The 17,918-nt window shown below is 37.2% G+C and overlaps 1 protein-coding gene across 3 annotated transcripts; it reads right to left on the bottom strand.

Annotated features, from left to right (window-relative positions):
• Positions 1-2,921: 2,921 nt before the first annotated feature.
• brd2a (bromodomain containing 2a) lies at positions 2,922-13,894 on the bottom strand. Of its 3 annotated transcripts, none has more exons than XM_026232564.1 (12): positions 13,356-13,894; positions 9,136-9,430; positions 8,843-8,980; positions 8,513-8,657; positions 8,081-8,283; positions 7,485-7,949; positions 7,274-7,402; positions 6,481-6,714; positions 6,087-6,349; positions 5,673-5,998; positions 4,590-4,718; positions 2,922-4,496 (listed from the first exon to the last, which is right to left on the bottom strand). In XM_026232564.1, the coding sequence occupies exons 2-12, from the start codon at positions 9,406-9,408 to the stop codon at positions 4,366-4,368; spliced, it is 2,436 nt and encodes an 811-aa protein (XP_026088349.1). In that variant the 5' UTR covers positions 9,409-9,430; positions 13,356-13,894; the 3' UTR covers positions 2,922-4,365. The 3 variants fall into 3 exon arrangements, with proteins under 3 accessions (XP_026088349.1, XP_026088347.1, XP_026088348.1); XM_026232562.1 differs by lacking the exon at positions 13,356-13,894 and adding an exon at positions 11,858-13,332; XM_026232563.1 differs by lacking the exon at positions 13,356-13,894 and adding an exon at positions 11,858-11,889 and having other exon boundaries at positions 6,493-6,714.
• Between the last annotated feature and the right edge of the window lie 4,024 nt (positions 13,895-17,918).

Genomic DNA, 17,918 nt, shown 5'->3' with positions numbered 1-17,918 from the left:
TTCAATTAAGTTTATTTATTTAGAATTATTAATGTTGGTATTTTCAGTAATTGTAGTGTGGGCAAACCACATTTGTTGGGTTGGGTCATAGACAAAATGCCTTGTCAGTTCCAGTGATACTTTAATATTGTTTTATAGCATTACAGATTTTTTTTCATTACTTTTATTTTTTGTATTATCAGTTTTATTTTAATATTCAAGTTATTATTATTCTTTTGTAATTTTGTTATTGCCTTTAATTTAATATTATTCAAATACTATGATATTTTGTTTGAATGTTTATATGAATATTATTATTAATAGGTAGTTTTTATTTTTCAAATTTTTTGATTTTTATTTCAATAGTAATTATATACCACTATAGTTTACAGTAATATTTAAATTAGCTTTTTTTATTTGATTTTTTATTGAAACTTAATTTTCAGTAATTTTGTTATGCACTAGATCATATTTGTTGAGTCTAAATTTCCAGACTTTTTCCAGACTGTATTTACATACAGGTTTAGTTTTTATCAATATTTCATAGCTTTTTTTGTTGTTTGTTTGTTTGTTTGTTAGACATTTCTTTTTTTTACATGCTTGTCATTTTTATTTGTTTTTGTAAATATTACTATTTACTTTAAGTAGTTTAAGTAGTTTAAGTTTTTCATCAAATATTTATAGTTGATTTAATTTCATCTTTATTTAAATAAAAATGTTTTTAATAATAATAACCCTGCATTTCTTCTAAAAGGATCACATGTGTGAAGTTCATTCCCGCAGTTGCTGTATCTAATCAATAAGTTTCTTACAACACAAAAAGCAAAAGAATAGAAGCAAGTTTTATTTACTGACTTAAAAAAATATATATATTTTTTTTACTTTTCAATTAAAAGTCCTTAAAATATAAAAATAACCACTTTAAACCACATTTTAATAAGAACCCTTTTCCACTATATAGAAACTTTTGCAGACTGGAAAAGCTCTATGAATGTAAAAGGTTTTTCAGGAAGCCATAGAAGCCAGTAAAGATGTTTTAAGAGACCAGAAGTCTCCAGAAACCAGCGTTTTGTCATTTAATTTACCTGCACTGAGGCTTTTGGAAAGATCCAACAGGAATGTACCATATAGCTTACAGTAAAATGGCCTACAAGTCAGTCCCGTCTTCATATAACAGTAATTTAAATGAAACTAAACACTCTTTTTATATGAGACACAACAAACAAAAAAACAAAGCCCACCAGGACAAATCCGAGTGTCCTCATCTCTGTGTTGTTTCCTGCTGGAGCTGTTTGAGGAGAAAGAGTGTTTGAATAATGAAAGCATTAATTTCCACACTACTACCATTTACATAAAAATGAGCGAGCATTCAGTGTGAATTAACTAAATTGCACAACAATTATCAGCTCAATTTGAAATCTAGTGAACTACCGTCTAACCTGAATAATAAAAACCCATCTATATGTTCATTTTACCCAAATATAACTGTAACTAAACTTACCTCAGAACAACACAGCTCCACTAAGAGCAGCTGCCGTTGAGATGAATGGGAACTGGGAATGTAATGCTAACAGGAGTAATTAAACTACTAAGGATATTCAGTATACTGCCACCTTCTGATGTAGCTCAAGATAATACTGTGTATTAAATAAATTCAGTGCACACAGATTGATGTAGTCTAAGTCTTTGGTTCTTTTAATTGTGATGATTTTGGTTCACATTTAACAAAAACCCACCAATTCACTCACTCAATATCAACAAATTGGAATATGGTGACATGCCAATCAGCTAATCAACTCAAAACATCTGCAAAGGTTTCCCGAACCTTCAAAATGGTCTCAGTTTGGTTCGCTAGGCTACACAATCATGGGGAAGACTGCTGATCTGACAGTTGTCCAGAAGACAATCTTTGACACCCTTCACAAGGAGGTTAACCCACAGACATTCATTGCCAAAGAAGCTGCCTGTTCACAGAGTGCTGTATCCAAGCATGTTAACAGAAAGTTGAGTGGAAGGAAAAAGTGTGGAAGAAAAAGATGCACAACCAACCCAGAGAACCCCAGCCTTATGAGGATTGTCAAGCAAAATCGATTCAAGAATTTGAGTGAACTTCACGAGGAATTGACTGAGGCTGGGGTCAGGCATCAAGAGCCACCACACATCTGGCTACAGTTGTCATATTCCTCTTGTTAAGCAACTCCTGAACCACAGACAACATCAGAGGCGTCTTACCTGGGCTAAGGAGAAGAAGAACTGGACTGTTGCCCAGTGGTCCAAAGTCCTCTTTTCAGATGAGAGCAAGTTTTGTATTTCATTTGGAAACCAAGGTCCTAGAGTCTGGAGGAAGGGTGAAGTCCATTGCTTGGTTTTTGTTAAATGTGAGCCAAACTCATTACAATTAAAAGAAACAAAGACTTCTGCTTCACTCTGTGTGCATTGAATTTAATACACGAGTTTCACAATTTGAGTTGAATTACTGAAATAAATGAACTTTTCCAAGACATTCTAATTTATTGAGATGCATCTGTATTTTCATCCATGCAATGCATTTTTACTTTGTAAAAATGTATAAATTAATAAACTATAATTTATATTTTAATATAAGCCTACGTTAGATTCTGTATAGTATCAAAAATAAAATAAAAATATTAAATGTAATTCCTATTTGATTATAATTTTATATATTAGCTCAAGGTCAGTTTTTATTTTTATATTTTCCTGTTTTTAATTCTGCTTACATTTTAGTAATTTTGTCATTTGTATTATTTTATTTAAATGTCTATTGTATTATTGATGTCAAGAATGCAGTACAAGTGAAACTAAATGAAAATGTTACATTTTGTAATGGTTTCAACAAACTATAGTATCCCTAGATGCAATATATATTCCCTGAAAATCATATAATGAAATAACATGAACCTGAAGAAATACAGAGCCACAAGTTTCTGTTTTAAAGATATCTCACCCTCTTTATTAACATGACATTTTTCAGATGAGAATAATGGTTGCATGAAGCATCTGTTGAGATGATGCTTATAGCTTGAGGTTTCATTTTGTTATTGTTTTTTTTTCTGTTGTCTTCTTAAAAAACATAAAGAGCTGTGGAAAAAACCAGCCACAAGACTAAAGAAAAGAGCTGAAGTAAAAAAGAAAAAATAATGCAGGAAGCAGAAACCAGGTCATATTGACAGATGCAAGCTGCGAGGTCATGAAACTGTTACATATGTACAAGATTTTGGAAGAGAAAAATACAAACGTCGAAATTATGTTGTTGCTATTTTCTCATGTGCTACGAAACTGAAACTATATTTCCAAGCATTTCATTTCTGAATACAAGGGTCATTTTGTTAAAACCACCAATTGTGCATTAATTCTCTGGGTGAATAATAAACACACCAAAACAAAAAGAAAACTAGACTACAACTCAAAAAACAAGATTTACAAACAGTATTCATATCAACAGCTATCAAGTAGCTGTGTACCTCTCATAGTGCATCTAAGACTCTGTTCCGCTCTAGAAATCATGACCGAAACCACATCAACATAAAAATATTTTATGCATCCATATCTATTACACATCATGTAGCCCAGCTGAATTTAAAGAGCAAAATTCTGCATGTTTGTATATAAAACAACTGAGATTTGCACCCATTCATATGACCACGTGAAGTAAAGCAGGCTGGATGGAGAGGTGATCAGATTCAAGTTTTAAGACGCCAACAAGTCACCCATCAGACAGACATGAGTGACGTATTTCCCTGTTCTCCTATTTTTTTTAGGTATACAGATGCCATTTAAATAGATGGAGCTTTGTTTTTTGTTTTTATTCAAATGCACAACCAAGCGGCAACACATCCACGTATGTGCAAAGTGTGTAAATGGGAAAACCACGGGATTCAATCACACACTCACTCATGCAAACAAAGTGACAGCAGTTTCTACTCCAAGCCTTGTTTTTTTTTTTCCTTTAAGACAAATTACTAAAAAGGTCAAACGAAGAAGAAAAATTTAAAAAAAGGTATTCACAAAAGAAAGAAAAAAAAAAGTAATATTTCTGTATTCTTCCCTACCAGGGAATTGCTTAAAATTCTTCTTTATAAAAGAAAAATAGATATTTATATATCTTTGTACATGTATATACACAAAGTAAAGAAGGATAGACTAACAGAAATGAGTCCCAAACTAGACAACGATGAACTGGTCTGCTTTTCCATTAGTTCCTTCTACGTCCAACATTTCCCAGAATTCTCTCCGACCTGCTTCTATACATCTAAAGAGAAACACTGCTCTTCCTTAAACATCTTTCTGCTAACAGTTACTGTTATTAAGACAGAAACTCTATTCTATTCTGGGATGGAGTGCATGTTTTATTTGATGTCCGTTGTTTCAGTCTGAGTCTGAGTCACTGGTGTCAGAGGAGGAGGAGGAGGATGAAGAGGAAGAGGAGTCTGAGCTGGAGCTGCTGGCACTGAGACGAGACGCTGCGGCATGAGCCTCCACCCCAGCGGGCTTCTCCACTGAGAGACAGAGAGGGGTGTGTTAAATCATTTCATCTCCATTACCCTGATTATGAATGAGCACTGATCATCTCCATGCACCTCGGTCCCTACCTTTGGCTTTCTGTGGTTTCTTGACGGAGTTGAGCTGGCCGCTGACGTCCTGCAGTCGTCTCTCCAGCTCTCTCTTCTTCTCCAGAGCCAGTTCCTCACGGGATTTCCCTGCAGTGCCTTTGACTGACACTGGAAAACACAAGCAGCACACGGAGTCAAATTTCCCATTCAACTACTCGATTCTCTACAGCATGCCATGTCATGAGTTTCTACCTGCACCAGTGGCTTTAATGTTAAAGCCTGTTTGTCTACCTGTAAAGTGTGCTGAATAAAACCAGGAAAGGTGGGGCTGCACAATGCATGATGGGTTAACGTCTAGTATCAGATTCCCATCAGCTGCTCATGAAAAAAACCTTCCTTTCTCCAGGGAATATCATATCGGTTTAGCAAATCAATGGCATAAATATAAAAACGTTTTTAATTAGTATTACTTGTTACTATAATCAAAGTATTACTTTTTTTTATTTTCTATTAATAACGTGTCAAATAATAAATTAATCAATCTACAGTGTTTCCCATACATTGACTTATTTGTGGCAACCCGCCACACATTGCTGTTTTATATATAGTATATATTTCCCCCGAGGGAAGTGCCGCCACGCACAGAGTTCGAGTCCGTGGGAAACAATCACAAACACATTTTGGCTGAAAAAAAAAATACAATAAATGTAACTGCCTCCTAAAAAAACATTAAACATAAAAACGTCTTTATTGTCTTTAGATGACATAATGTTAATAAATAGATATTCATGTTTAAAAAAAAAAAAAAAAAAAAAAAAAGAATAATACTGAAATTATATACATTTTATTAAATGTAAAAAAAAAATTTTAATACTCTCAAAATGAAACTAAACCCACTAGCAGGTCACAGCAAGTCAGTCATTCATTCAACCAAACTGATTTTAACATTAATACATTATTTCTTCCATAATTAAAATCACACAATATAATAATAAATATAAATTGTGATAAGTAAATAATTTTATGAACACAAAAATTAATGTGCTAATTAAAGGCATAATTAATTTATAAATTTTAATGGACAGCCCTAGTTTGAGCTCATTTGAATCTAAATGCTCTCACCGCTAGGTTTCCGTGGTTTCTTGCGTAAACACATCATGACGTAGTTCTCCAGCTCACGCAGTGTGGACGGTTTGAGCGTCTCGAAGTCGATCTCGATCTCCTCGGGGTTGGTGTCACGCAGCGAGGGCTCTCGTGATTGGATGATGTGGACGACGCGGCCCAGTTTCTCGCCCGGCAGCCTGTTGATGTCCAGACTGAGCTGCCGCTTCTCGTCGTAGCTCATCGGGCTGGTCTCCTCCTCTTCCTCAGAGTCATAGTGTGGCGTAAGACCCCCCTGGCTCATGTGTGGAGCGTTAAAGGAGGGGGCTTGAGATTTCTTTGAGGATCTAGGGAAAGAAATAAGATATGTTTATGTTTGGTGATTTTCAGGGTCAAATTAATTGGGCATGCAGTAAATGAGTATTTGAGACATACTTGCTCTTGCTGCTCTTCTTGTTGGAGGTCTTCTTGCCTTGAGTGGATGTCGCCGCTTTGCTGTTGCTCCTGCTCTTTGGTGTCTTGGAGAGTTTTGGTGTTTTGGGCGGCCGGATGAGTACATCGTCCTCCATCATACTCCTGGCCCGCTTGTGTTTTTCCGGCTTCTTCTTTTTCTTCTTGTCTTTCTTTTCTTTCTTCTTCTTGGGCTTGATGATGGGTGTAGAGGACAGCGCGGCCAGCTGCTCGTGCACCGCCCTCAACTGCAGACAAGCGAGTGAGTGAGTGAGTGTTTTCTAAACCCACAGCCACTGCAGCTCTCAGTAAATGTACAACTACGCCAAATCTGTCAGTGGCGCTTTAGCGGACTTTGTTGGTAAAGTTCAGTCACTACCTGTGTACACACCTGTTCCTGAAGCTGGGCCAGGCGATTCGCTCTCTCCTCCTCACTGTCGGAGCTCGGGCTGCTCTCGCTCTCACTCTCGCTGCTCACATCACTCTCTGATGACGAGGAGGAAGAGGAGGAGGAAGAGGAGGAGTGACCGCCCAGGCCGCCGCTTAGGGACGCAGGTGGGAGGGACTCCAGAGGCTCGTCTGGCATCTTGGCGAAGCGGAACTCAAAGACATCCTGAAATAGAATACGATTTTTTTAACATCCAATTTTGGACAAGCTTTTAATGTGCAAGTAGGTCTGCATGATTTCAATCATCATCATCATCATCATTTCTGGTTCTCTCGATTAACTACGCATAATCATATGGATATTTATCCAGAATTATTTTTTTTTTCACATTTCTGTTATCTTACATTGATAACATTTCAATGTTTTTACTTAAAAGCTTGGGGTTGTTATATCTCAAGGGTTTAAATTACCTTGAAGGGCAGTTTTACTTAATCTTTCCAATCTATCAACCATGCACATGCTATCTCTGCCATATAAAAAAACAACCATGCTGATGCTCTGAAAACACTGACCAACACATAAGTTGGAGTTCAGCAAACACCAATGCAATATTCTGCTCAAATGATATTATGATAAAGCCGGTCTGTGCTCTTTCACAAGGGCATGTGTGCCATTTGCCACAACTATATCGGTGCATTTGGTTTGTCAAGCTCTTTATTTTTGCTTATGTGAAATTGCAAAAATTTATGAATAGTAAAAAGAACTTAAGTGCAAGTGTCCATACCTGTAATTTTCGGGCCATGCCCACCACATCGTGATCTGGGGGATTGTACTTGTAACAGTTCGAGAACATTAGCCTGATGTCAGCAGCAAACTGCAATGCATCCCTGTACTCTCGATGATCCATTTTCCTCTGCAATATCATGAGAAAATCATGTAGCTCTGATCGTGCACATGGTGGCGTTTTATATCGTGATACATCTCTTTACACGTACCTTTATTGTGCTTAGATCCATGGGATACTTGATAATGTCATGATAGTCGTGCAGTCCCAGTGAGGAAGCATCCACTGGTTTGTAGAAGGGCCAGGCGTAGGCCGCATGCTTCTTCGACAGCAGCTCCTTGAGAATCGTGCTGCAGTACCGTAGCTGCTGGCTTAGCTTCCCGCGCCGCACCGGCTGATGTTGGTTCTGGGAGTCGGGCAAGTCTTTTCGGGGTGGTTTGATGGGCCTGCCACTGCCACCTCGTCTTGCCGGTACTTTGTCTCCAACCAGGCCTCCGCCAAGGCTCATGCCCAGGCCAAGGGACAGGCTCTGATTGGGGTCAACACCCAAAGTGGAGAGCGTGAGCGGGGAGTCACCACCACCCATGCCGAGACCCATGCCACCTACACCCATAGTGAGCGGCATGCCTGTGGTGGTGGGGGTGGTCGTGTCTGCCTTGCGCTTCACACCCTTTTTCTATTGAAAGAATGGTGAAAAATAAGCTAAACTGCACACTTAAGCAAACCTGTTGGTATTCCAACTAGGTTGTGTTGCATATCAAAACTGATTTGCATAAATAGATGCGATAAGGAAATAGGTGGTCTTACCTTTGCAGTCGGTTGAGTAGGGGGCAGGCCCATCAGCGCAGGGGTGCTGTGTGAAGTGGGAGGAGGCAAAGTCTTAGTTATAAGCGTCTGCAGTGGGGTGGAGAGGATCGAGTCTGGGGTGTCTGGAGTTGGAGGGGAGTAGGCCAACTGTGACACGGAAGATATAGCAGGGACCTGATGAGCTGTCGTGAATCCACCGGAGACTAAAGGGGGTTGGGGAGGATAATGCAGAAGCATGAAGGCAGGAAAAACAGCCACATGTATTTCACAAATATATATTCATTTATTTTTTTTCATTAGTTTTTTATTTTTTTTGTTAAATCGTTCTATAGTTATATTTAGATTTATAAAAACCATAACCACGATCACGAAAATCCAACAGCTCTCTTTATCAGTTTATTAAGGTTAATCTGTTTTTCAACCCGTTCTTACTTGATTTGTGGCCTTTTTTAGGTTTGCCCTGTTTGCCCCTCGGGACAGGTGCAGGAATCTCTTCTTCCTCTTGGGGCATCTGTGCAACCTTCTGCAGGAAAGCCTTCTCCAGAGACTGAGCCATCAGGACGATGTCATCTGTTGGCTGATATAAACAGAGGATTTTAGATCACATGGAAGATGATACTACTGATGCGAGTAATTGCTCCATAATAGCCTGGGTAGAAGACCTGAGCAATTTGATTGAAAAACAAAATTAATCCAAGCTCTGAAAAAACAAAGCTACGCGCTTCTAGAACTTTTCACCTGAACATAAATGAACCGACTGACCTTGTTGTAGATATAGCAGTTGGTAAACATGGTGTTAAAATCCTGCAAGCACTCGCTGGCACTGCGGTAATAATTGTTTTCCAGTCTTTTCTTGATAGTCCCCATATCCATGGGCTGTTTAATGATTTTGTAATAATCCTGCATGAGATAACAAATAGAAGTCATTAAGTCAGAAAAACACACGAGTTTAAACCCATTATTTGTGCTATAACATGCCATTTTGTTACATATTTAAACAGAGCCTTATAACAGCTCCCTCAAAAAAGTCAATTCTGGAACAAGATTCGGCTTACAGGCAGGTTGAGCTTGGCAGCGTCCACCGGCTCATGGAAAGGCCAGGCGAAGTGATGCCTCCACAATGTCTTCTGTAAAGCCTTCTGGAGGAACTGCAGTTGGTTGGTCATACGGCCCTGTCGAATGGGGTCCCGCACAGGGGGTTGAGGGGGTCCAGATTGAGGCACCTGGGGCAGAGCAGGTCCTTCGAACCCTTCGTACAGCAGCGACGGCTTGCGGATGCGCTTGCCGGGTGCGGAGATGGACTGCTCCATCATGATGACCCCCTGCATGCCGTCACCCCCGCCCAAAGAGCTGTGGAGAACAGGAAGGTGAGGGCGTGTCATGTAGAGTAAATACAGATCATAAACCAATCAGAACTCATAATAGAAACAGAACAATGAACAGCTAAGTGACTATATGAGATGAAACGCGAAAAGTCAGCATTTGACTCATGACTCAGACTCAATGACTAATCGTCTGTTTCGCTTATGTGAACAGAGCATGAAGACACAACTGCCCCTTCAGCAGTTTATCCGTCCAGACATGGGTGAGTTACACTAGGACACAGTCCAAACTGATACGTACTGGATACTGGGGGCGGGGCCTGAAACAGACCTAATAACCCAGATCAGGTCAGGTTTGTTTATCATAGGATTTAGCCAATGAGAATACAGGCCTCAAAATAATTATTTTAAACCACTAATGAATTACTCCTGCCCAGTGGACTAATTTAACTTAAGATTAATCTTAATGCATTATTAAATGGTAAATATAACAAATGTTATTTTTTCAGTTTTTAACAGAAAAAGGAGCATTACCCCCAGTTTAATTTCCCTGCTGTATTGTTTATGTTTATATTATGTACCTAAAACACTTCACGGTTGCAAAAATGGATCATAACTTTACACAAGCATTATCTGAAAAAAAAAAAAAATGAATTAACTAGCGTATTTAAAAAAATGCAGGGAATTTATATGAGTTTTATGCTTTTATAAATTGCTCATGTAAAATTGACTATCCAAAGTAATTTTAAGTTACAAACAGAAGACTTCATATTTTATAAGCTGACTACTATATGAAGAATCTAATTTCCTCCCCAAGACTTACCTTCTGAAGGCTAACTGCAAGAGAATAAGCTGGAAGCATCTTATTTATTACAAGTGCATCCTCTTGGGTTTTATTCTCAGTGTATATTAGGATTCCTGGATAGCACAATGATGCAACAATTGTATAGTCATTTTAATATGGTTTTAATCAGAATGACCTTTATTAATAAGTGTGTTTACACACAAGAAATTAATCTTGGTGTCAGGAGCTTCCAGTACAGAACTAGAGACTACAAAACACTTGAGGCGGGTGTTCGGTCATTCTGCAGAAGCTTGATCTCATGCCTTCCGGCCAGTTTCTGTAAGTGAAGGTTTGCATGCCTGCCCCAGTAAGGACTGAGTGTCAATTAACAAACTGAAAAACAACGCAGACAAGCTGCTTCCAGAGGAATAAACTGTGACCCTTGTAAATGCATCACATATTCTTTCAAGATACATTTTTTAACTTAAAATCTTAAGCATATTAAACATGTTTTCTAAACAACTTAAGAATTAAATATGCAAATCTAAACAGTGCTAAATGATGCAAAAATCACAAGTAGTTCACGTTTAAAACTTTTATTTTCAGTTAAGCAAAATTTTAGTATACAAACAATGTCTGGAAAGGGAAAAAACAAAAGAAATAAAAGGTCTAATTATTCTGCATACTGGTAGGGAGGGGGGCAGATGAAGGGATTCATGCTCATTTAAATACTTGCGTTACTAAGCAACCAAAAGCGAAACAAATTATTCCGTGTTGTGCCGTTAGATTTCACAAATCAGTGGCTCTCACCATCAAAAGAAACCGTTTATAGAACTGCGGCCTTCCACGCGTGTAAAATGTTGACAAAAAAAGGGTCCACGTGGTAAGAGACGGAAGCGCAACACAAGACGCGTTTCAATATGACTAAAGCTCTTCAAAATAAGGGCCACAAAGCAAGCCACATTAATATAACAAAAGCATAAACCACTTATAAAACACCCAACGCTAACACATTATTTATTAGTTCCCGTAAACCAAGTCGCCGCCTTATGACCTAAATCTATACGTTACTTATAATTATATTACAGATATGCTCGTTTTCACACTCGTGGAAGACCTGATCAATGCATAACAGCGAGTTTAAAATTCACAACACACTTTCCAGTCTAAATAAATCACCCAAAACAAATCTAACGTACCATACATTTTCTAATAAAGCGTAACGTTAGGCAACCGCTATGACGAATCAATAGATTCCAGATTAGCCAACCGTTAAAACAGCCACAATTCAAACAAGTCTTAGATGTGAAAAACAGATCTGTATTGCTCAAATGTGACGGCTTGAAAACCGAGAGAATAACAGTAAATAAATAGCTCCAGGAGCGACAGTGCGCATGCGCACTGATCGCGGGCAGTTGCTCGTTAAAAACCAGACTTTGGAAACTTGAATACTAGTCGCGTACTGACGATGTAAAAACTAACGTCTCCAGCATCACTGCCATCCAAGAGCGAAAGTCAATGCGGTCTTAATACTCCAGCGTTTCGCTTGATGTTATCGTAGGACGCAAGTGATTAAAATAAAATAATTCCGAAAGATGCCGATTTACGACAATATTCCAACAACATTTTCGTTCACAGAACAAATGCAGTGTCATTTTCTCCAATCGGTACCTGTCAAAGGGCGGGCTAAAGGCCGTCTCCATCGGGATGGATCCGGGTTCGGTTTATAAACCGGTTTCGTTCGAATATCCGAGTTTCGCGGCCTTGTTTTTCGGACTTCCTTTATCCTCCAGCTCGGAGATACAATGAAATGGCGAAGTTGAGGCTCCGCCCGAGTTTTTATAAACCCATCGACGACGCCATTGGCTGATGTAACGCTATACGTACACGCCTACGCGAATTCTACTGGCCATGATATCTGTCAATCAAACAGACCACGCCCACACATCACGATTTGTATTTCTAAACCAGATTATTTGGCATAAAAAACACTCATCTAAGCAACGCCGCCGCTTTTGTTATAACAACCACATTCAGTAAAACATTTTCACGAATAATTAAAAAACACTTAAAGATGTGCTAACATTTCCAGAAACACCGCGTTTCTCAAGAGTCTTGAGTTATGTCAACAGACTTCGCTGATTGGCTGCCCAAAACTAAGGCGCGATCATCCGGGTCATGTTGGAAATACGCCATTGGCTCGCCCCATGAGTCACGTGTAACAGACAAATGCGGCACATACACGTTCTTTACAGCCAGTTCCTCATCGACTGCCTGAAAGTAACAAAAATATTACATAAAAGATCCCAAGGCACAACCATGATGTTACTACACCACTCAAATAAAACAGAAAAAACAAACCCGAGGCCTAAAGGAGCATGTAATATCTTGTTAAAATTCGCCTTTTAAACAATGTAGATAACACGAAGCAAAGTCAGACCAATGTAAAAAACAAGCAAACAAAAAAGGCAAAGCCCTTTTTCTCTGTCGATCCAACATGGCCTACAAGGAGTGTCCTCCATTAAATGACGCAGCAACTTCAAACGACGACACACTGGCTAAAACACGATTACAAGGACAAAACATCTACAAAACAAACTAAAGTTGATCAGAAATGTCTTAAATATTCGAATTACATTAAGAATTTAGAAATAAAATGACTTATGTGTTCAGGCAAACATCGAGCTCAAACTAATAAGTCAAAATCATCTACAACGACTAAAATGCGTTTGATTTAACGAAATTTTTCTGCTTGTTATAATAAAAACCATACGAACAAATCTTGTAGATGTTTTCACATCAGTCGTATTTCCTTTTTTTAAAGGACACCTGAAACACACGGATTAAAATATTATCTGTATAGAAACCATGTTAAACGCGTTAAAGTATTTTAACATGGTATAAAAAAAAGTATTTTTAAACTATTTTAAAATTAAAAAGAGTTCAGCAAATCGTTTTTTTTTTGTTAAATATACTTCCGCCCATCCCCCATTACCAAGGTTACAGCTTTTCAACAATGTCATCGATTGTGAAAAAACAAAATAAAACACTGAACTGGTCAAATTGTTCGTGGTTGTCTGTATATTATTTAAATAAAACGTTTAAATTTAATTATTAACTATGTTTTAAAAATAATTATAATAATAAATCTAAATCTCTTAACATATACCTCTATCCAGATTAAGTGAATTGAAAATAAGAATGAAAAACAAAATGTGTCGAATTCCTCATTGTCGGAAAAATCCCGCGTTTCTTCTCGTCTTCAGCCACGTTTCTTTATTCAACACATTTCCCTCAAACATGTCCGACTTCTTCTTCTTCCCCTTCAATGGCTCGCGGTGGGGGCAGGGAGTCACGTGACATCCCACACAACTAACGTTAGCCGCGGGGCTCAACCCGTTTTTTAAAAGCAGGAATTCTTTCAAACCCGTCTTCTTTTTACGATACATTGAACAGGAGAGCATCCCTTACCGATTAAAAATCTAATCTTCTAAAAAAACAGAAACTTAAACTTGTAATTAATCGGTAGCGTTGATAGATCCAGAACAAAGAAGACATGGCTGTCGTTGCCGCACTGTGATTGGATGAAGCCGATCACGTGTCTCGCAAACCATCGCAAAAATTAAACCTGATTGTTTTTTGCACTGATATCTTCTTCTTGGGTCATATAATCCGATTCCGTTCGATTCCTTTCCAAATGATTTGAATTCTTTCACTCACTTTAGTAAAACGCGTAGCAAAAAAAAAAAAAAAAAAGTTTATTAGGAGCAGGAGAAACCCTTGTAATCAATAGCGTTCATCTCCGTTTGAATGTAATCCTCTCTACGCATGCGCAGTTTCATTCGACTCCTTCCCCCGAAACCCGTGAGCTGAGAGGGGAAACTAGTTATGTGACTATTTATTTTTTTACTGGTTACAAAATACAGCTACATTGAAATTGGAAATAAGTTTGATTACACAGATGCATAATTGATAGATTAGTCATGGCTAACAGCAAATATTAATAATCATAATACCCAAAGGAATAATATAAGAGATATGCTGGGTAATGATACATTACGTGTACTTTTTTTTAGCACCAATAATTTATTTATTTGTTTTGGAAGAATCAGATTATCATAATTTTAACTGATTTTCTAAATCTACATACCATTTTGAAACTAATTTAAAAATAAAGAAATAAATTTTTGACTTATTATATATATATATAGTTAGCAACATATAACAACATCTTTGAGAATAGCATTACAATGGGAAACATAAGCCTGGCCTGTCACTCATGTCCCACTGATCACAGACACTAACCCAGTCTGACTCAGCATCACAAGGCGACTCGGCCAGCGGGGAAACGGTTGTTATGGAGGCTCTCACACACTCACACACTTATAGCTGGACTTTCTTGGCACTGCACTGCAAGGAATGCATACACATTTACAGTGCAATGCTCAGTGGTTGGTTTTAGGAGGGGATGTTGTATTGGACTGCATCTTTTGCAGTTTTGAAGAAGAGAAGAGAAAAAAAGGCCATAGTAAACTTCCGTACTTCATATCCATCCCGTTGCAATGTTTTAACATGCTTCTGCATTTTGTGTGTGTGTGTGTATTTGTTTTAATGAAAAAAAAAAAATAATATAAGATTTGATACATCAGGCTTTTATGGCTCATAAAGTATAATATAGTGACAATATGGAGCTCAATATGGAGCTCATACTTGAACAAGAACAAAACCCACCTAAATTCAGACGCCCGAACTGTGCAAAAATTTGCAATATAGTGCAGATGTTATTAATTCGGCCAAAAGTAAGATGAAATTCTGATAGCTTGTAATGTAAGTCAATGAAATTCTTAAAGCGATATTACAGACTGCTTACATAAGATGCAGATAAATGTCAGTATGTGTTAGTAAGGTGATATTTAAATGCTTAGTTTTATGACAAAAGCTCTGTAGATTTTATCATGGGAAGCAAAACATAATGCAATGTTGGCAGAGAGGTGAAAAGATAAATGATGTGTCATATTTTATACTCACATTTAACATGATTTTTCTAAGAAATAATGCATTGATAATTTAAGGTGCTTCGGTCCAGTACATATTCATCTGGAAATGTTTATGTAAACTATATTTCTACATTTGCTTTATAAGTATATTTTAAGATCTCACAGAAAATGGACACTATATATATATATATATATATATATATATATATATATATATATATATATATATATATATATTCCCTGTTGATTAAACTCTAATTCAATAACAATTTGTAGAGACTGAGAATGAAAAACCAAACAGAGTTTTCTTTGTATTGCTTTAATTCTCGGCAGAGAATGATTTGGTTTACACACAGCTTGAGTCTGTGTGCAAAGAGATAACACAGACTCACATCCCACCTTTTCAAGTATGTTAAAAGATACATTGAAGGACAGATTAGGACCTTTGAGCCAATCATGTTGCTCAGTGCACATCACCCCATAATACATGCACATCTCATGCACATTACATCGTAGATGTTACTATTAAAACTGCCCATCCCTGGTACACAGTTTGCCTTAAAAGTTGTTTTTCAACCTAAAGCAGTTACTTGCACAAGTTGCATAAAATAACTCAAAATCCCTATTAACTAATTATACTACATTGATTATTGTATGTTAGAAAAAGATATTTAAACAAGATTAATACAATCAATGCAAGATTTAAATTTCCATAACATCCCTTTCAGTCCATCCTTTTCCAAGGCATGTCTGAGACTACAGCAAGGGCTGCTAGAAGCCCATTCTTTGAGGTCTTAAAGACTTTTCTGTGAAAACATATAATTGTGGAACTATTAACAGTGATTCTCACATGCATTTCTATTCTGAACCAGACACAGTGAACCCCATCAGCTCTACTCTGTTGCTATGCAAAACCATTGTTGCATTACCACATTTACCTCTGCAATGATGTTTGAAAATAAAGTTGAAATGAACCAAACAAGCACAGGAGTATTTGATATATTAATTACACCAAAGCTTTTATGAGACATTTTAAGCACTTAATGTCCATTTACTTATTTTTCTCTTAAAAGTCATAAGATAAATGTTTTTTTTTTGTCTTCTGTCTTCAGATATATATACATAAATAGTTTAAGTCCATTTATTTTTGCTTTCTCAGATGTGTTATATGAGACATCAGAGTGGTATGTGAGACATTACAATGAACGCTGTCCCTTTCAGTCAATGGCTTGAGTACTTTCAATATGCCTCCAGATGTTTTGCTGAAACCCAGAAAGGGAAGCACAGCAACAATTCAAACAAGTACACAATCCATCACCACTGAGTCAAACTAAGTTAACTGTTATCAGATTCTATCAGGCATTATACAATCACTTTTGCATAAGGCAGAAGCTATGGCAGTGGAGGCAAATGAGCAGCAATTCACTGGAAACGTTTCACTCAACGCCATTGTTGAGTGTTGCATTGTTTATATATATATATATATATATATATATATATATATATATATATATATATATATATATATATATATATATATATAGCCTACGTGTGTGTGTATATGTGTGTGTGTGTGTGTGTGTGTGTGTGTGTGTTTGTGTGAGTGGAGTATTTATTTTGTGTACAACAGTGACATCTAGTGTTTACTCTGGGAATAACCAGACAATTCAAAATTCGAGGTTATAGGGGAAAGAGTGGTGAGTTGCGCCAGTTTACGGACATCGTGTTTAAAGTGAGCTCATGACAGTAATGGGTTCACTTTAAAAATGTGCATACATTTCAGGATGTAGTGCATCCTTGTTTGGGAATAATCACTTTGGGTCTAAAATAAACTGCTTTCAAAATATGGCTTTCCAAAGGTCTCTGAGCTCAACTTGCCACTTGTTAACTTGAAAATTGAGCCACATGGAGTTAAACTATAACACTTTTTATTTTGAAGAAATAAAAAAAAAAAAAAAAAAAAAAAATTTCTCCTCGTGCTATACCAAAGAGAAATTCAATAATAATAATAATAATAATAATAATAAAAAGACTTAAAATCTAGTGGTGTGCCTTGTGATGGACTGGGCGTTCCACTGGGGAGTTTCCTCTTTCGTCACAGAGATAAATTACATTTTAAAACATATTACAACAGAAAGCATTTATTTTAAATAGTACAAATATTTTGGATCAAATAAAGGCTTGTTGAGCAGAAGAGAATTCTTAAAAAAAAAAAAAAACTTTTGCCTGGTAGTGTGTGTCTAATATATATATATATATATATATACAGTACAGACCAAACGTTTGGATACACCTTCTCATTCAAAGAGTTTTCTTTATTTTCATGACTTTGAAAATTGTAGATTCACACTGAAGGCATCAAGACTATGAATTAACACATGTGGAATTATATATGGAGTTATATACATAGAAAAAAAGTTTGAAACAACTGCAACTATGTCATATTGTAGGTTCTTCAAAGTAGCCACCTTTTGCTTTGATTGCTGCTTTGCGCACTCTTGGCATTCTCTTGATGAGCTTCAAGAGCTAGTCACCTGAAATGGTCTTCCAACAGTCTTGAAGGAGTTCCCCGAGAGATGCTTAGCACTTGTCGGCCCTTTTGCCTTCTGTCTGCGGTCCAGCTCACCCCTAAACCATCTGGATTGGGTTCAGGTCTGGTGACTGTGGAGGCCAGGTCATCTGGCGCAGCACCCCATCACTCTCCTTCTTGGTCAAATAGCCCTTACAAAGCCTGG

The sequence above is a fragment of the Carassius auratus genome, chromosome 44 (genome assembly GCF_003368295.1).
Source record: "Carassius auratus strain Wakin chromosome 44, ASM336829v1, whole genome shotgun sequence".
Classification (NCBI taxonomy): domain Eukaryota; kingdom Metazoa; phylum Chordata; class Actinopteri; order Cypriniformes; family Cyprinidae; genus Carassius; species Carassius auratus.
This window is presented reverse-complemented; position numbering and strand designations above follow the sequence as displayed.